This window comes from Vigna angularis, chromosome 9, assembly GCF_016808095.1.
Source record: "Vigna angularis cultivar LongXiaoDou No.4 chromosome 9, ASM1680809v1, whole genome shotgun sequence".
Lineage (NCBI taxonomy): Eukaryota > Viridiplantae > Streptophyta > Magnoliopsida > Fabales > Fabaceae > Vigna > Vigna angularis.
This window is the reverse complement of record NC_068978.1, coordinates 1,200,773-1,203,518: the sequence shown is the minus strand read 5'-3', so window position 1 is coordinate 1,203,518 and position 2,746 is coordinate 1,200,773. Positions and strand designations below refer to the sequence as shown.

General features: G+C 29.1%; 1 protein-coding gene across 1 annotated transcript; it reads left to right on the top strand.

The window, feature by feature from the left end:
• The first annotated feature begins 485 nt into the window (after window positions 1-485).
• Window positions 486-1,567, top strand: LOC108320446 (transcription repressor OFP14). The gene is made up of 2 exons (XM_017551866.2): window positions 486-1,036; window positions 1,197-1,567. Exons 1-2 carry the CDS (start codon window positions 486-488, stop codon window positions 1,447-1,449), a joined length of 804 nt encoding a protein of 267 aa, XP_017407355.2. The 3' UTR covers window positions 1,450-1,567.
• The last annotated feature ends 1,179 nt before the right edge of the window (window positions 1,568-2,746 follow it).

Here is a 2,746-nt window from a genome sequence, read left to right as displayed (position 1 = left end):
TCACATTAGAATCCTTACATTAAAGTTATACTTTAAATTACATGAACCAATGTAAATTATTAATATAATTTAACAATGTACACATAAAACAAATTTTGACCAATTTTGTAGAATATAAGGAAACTAATAACATAGTAAAAACACTACACAAAAGTAGTATAAATCTCTACAAAAAGAGAAAAAAATATCTCATTTACTCTTCGAAATTCACACAAAAGGCACATAATCACGATTTATAGAAAAAAAAAACACAACCTTTAAATTGAATTATTCCTTTGAATATGACATGATATACTAGGATCATAACTTTCAACAAGAACCATGTTTTCTTTTTACCAAATACAAATAATAATAATAATAAATAATAAAACACACCTTAATTAATTCATGAAAAATTTTCTCCATGATCCTTTCCAAAGCTACTGATTTATTCATCTATAAATTACACTCTTCATATTCTCTTCAAAGTCGTCCCTGGAATCCCAATGAACAAAAACATTCTTAAACCAAAAATGTCAAAGAAAATCTCGAAATCCCTGAGAGATTATCTCATCAAAATCAAACCCCAACGTTCCATGGTTCAATTATCCTCTAAGAAATGGGTCCCCAAAGGTTGCAAGCATCCTAGGACTTCTTCTATCGACATGGACAGCAACAAAAACATCACCAAAAAAAACACCACCAACGCCAAGGACGACGAAGCCATGTTAGCAGACATTGATCGCTTTCTCATCGAGAATTTCAAGAACCTATTCCTCGATCGTGAAGAAACCACCACCAACAATGAATCCAAAGAACAAAATTCTCCCAAACTAGACTCTGTCAGATTTGACTCTTCTCTAAGGTTCGATGATTCGCCACTGAACCTCTACACAGACACAACAACCGAAGCAGGACTATCCAGTTTGACCATGTCTGAGCCCGAGAGCACGGAGGAACAAACCACCGTTCTGAGTAATTGCGTGGTGGTTTTGGCCAACTCCGCCAGACCCACCGAGGATTTCCGTCGGTCCATGGAGGGCATGGTTGAAGCAAGGTACGCTGAAACAACCATGAATCAGTGGAATATTTTCATGTTTTTGCCGTGTGAAATTTCAGTCTTTTAGTTTTTGTTTCTTATATATTGTCTGATATCAACTTTTTTTGGAGACGATTTCTTAGAAAATAATTAAATTTAACGTTGATTTTTGTGGTAGATTGAAGAAGAGTGAAAAGGTAGATTGGGGCTTCATGCAGGAGCTTTTGTTCTGTCACATGAATCTGAACCAGAAGAAGTGGCACAAGTTCATTCTCAGCGCCTTCGTGGATATCGCCACCACCCTCCGCCAGACACCGGAGATTTCTCCGGCGAACCCCCAGCCGCCGCGGAGCGTTCGGACTGTTAGGATCGGAAGAGAAGTGAGGAAGAAGACAAAGGAAGCAATCACCTTGGAATTTGGGTCACCCTAAATTACCTGTATTACGAGGTTCAATCTCCTGGTATCTGTCATAATAAGAAAACATGGAATGAACTTTGATTTTCTGATTTATTAATGTGGACTGTAGTAACTGTTAAACTTTTTCTTTATTCAGCAAACAAAATAAGCATATTAAACTTTTTAAAATGCATATGGAATAGAATTTTAATTTAGGATTAAATATATATGTTTTTTAAACTATAATTTCTTTTAAACTAAATTATAAAATATACGATAATGATATGACAATATTTTTTCATCATCTACGTGTCATTCTGCGATTGGTCTATATTAATGTTTATGATTAGTATTATTGATTGTGAAATAATTTTAGATCAATTATATAATAACACATAGATAATGTTAAAATGTTGTAAAAGAAATATTATCAAAGTATCTATCTTAAAATATATCATTTCTATACTTTATCAATCAAATTAGTGTAAAATATTATCGTCATAGGTAATATTATAATTTATATGAATTTTTGTTTATATGTTCTATAAAAGCATTTTATAGAACATGGGAATAATATTTTACATAACTTTTTTATAAAATGTAAAGATTAAATATTTTATAATTTAATTTAAAGATAATATGTAATTTTTATAACAATTTTAAAAATATATTTTATCCTCGTTGTTGTAATATGAAGTGGGGAAGATGATGAATTTCTATTAAACGTGTACTCAAACTAGATAGAAGAAGCCAACTTTACTATAAAGATTGAATATGAAAATATTCACTAATTATCCTGTCTACGTCTGTGTAACCGTGCGTATCCATAAGTTATTACATCTGCGATTTTAATTATTCATTTAATAAAATAAAAGTATTAGTTTTGTAATAACTTTTTTATTTAATAGCTGATTTTTAACATATAGAGACATATTCATATAAATATATATGGTATTTATTGAGTTATTTTTATTAATATAATTTATGTTTAATAAATATAATAATCAATTATGTATGCGTGTACAAATACAATAAATTTAATGTTAAGCGTGAAGAGTTTTTAACATATTTTCAATGTATATACAGTGTATTTTAATTAGTTTAATTACATCACAAAAATAACATTGTTTTAACATATTAAAGTAAATAATCAATAATTTATACAATTATCTATACCTATATGAGGATACATCTATTTGATATAGACTTTTATCTTTTCTATTTTATTCTTAATGATTTATTTGTTAAGGATAATTGTATAAAATTATATATAACCAATTTCAATTTTATTTTTTAAATTTGGATTAAATTCTTTACTAAAAATTATTTAT

Excerpts from the sequence above, each read along its gene's own strand:
- LOC108320446 (XM_017551866.2), top strand. The coding sequence starts at position 486 with ATGAACAAAAACATTCTTAAACCAAAAATGTCAAAGAAAATCTCGAAA. Across the intron at positions 1,037-1,196 it reads GAGGGCATGGTTGAAGCAAG|ATTGAAGAAGAGTGAAAAGG; the intron begins GTACGCTGAAAC and ends TTTTTGTGGTAG.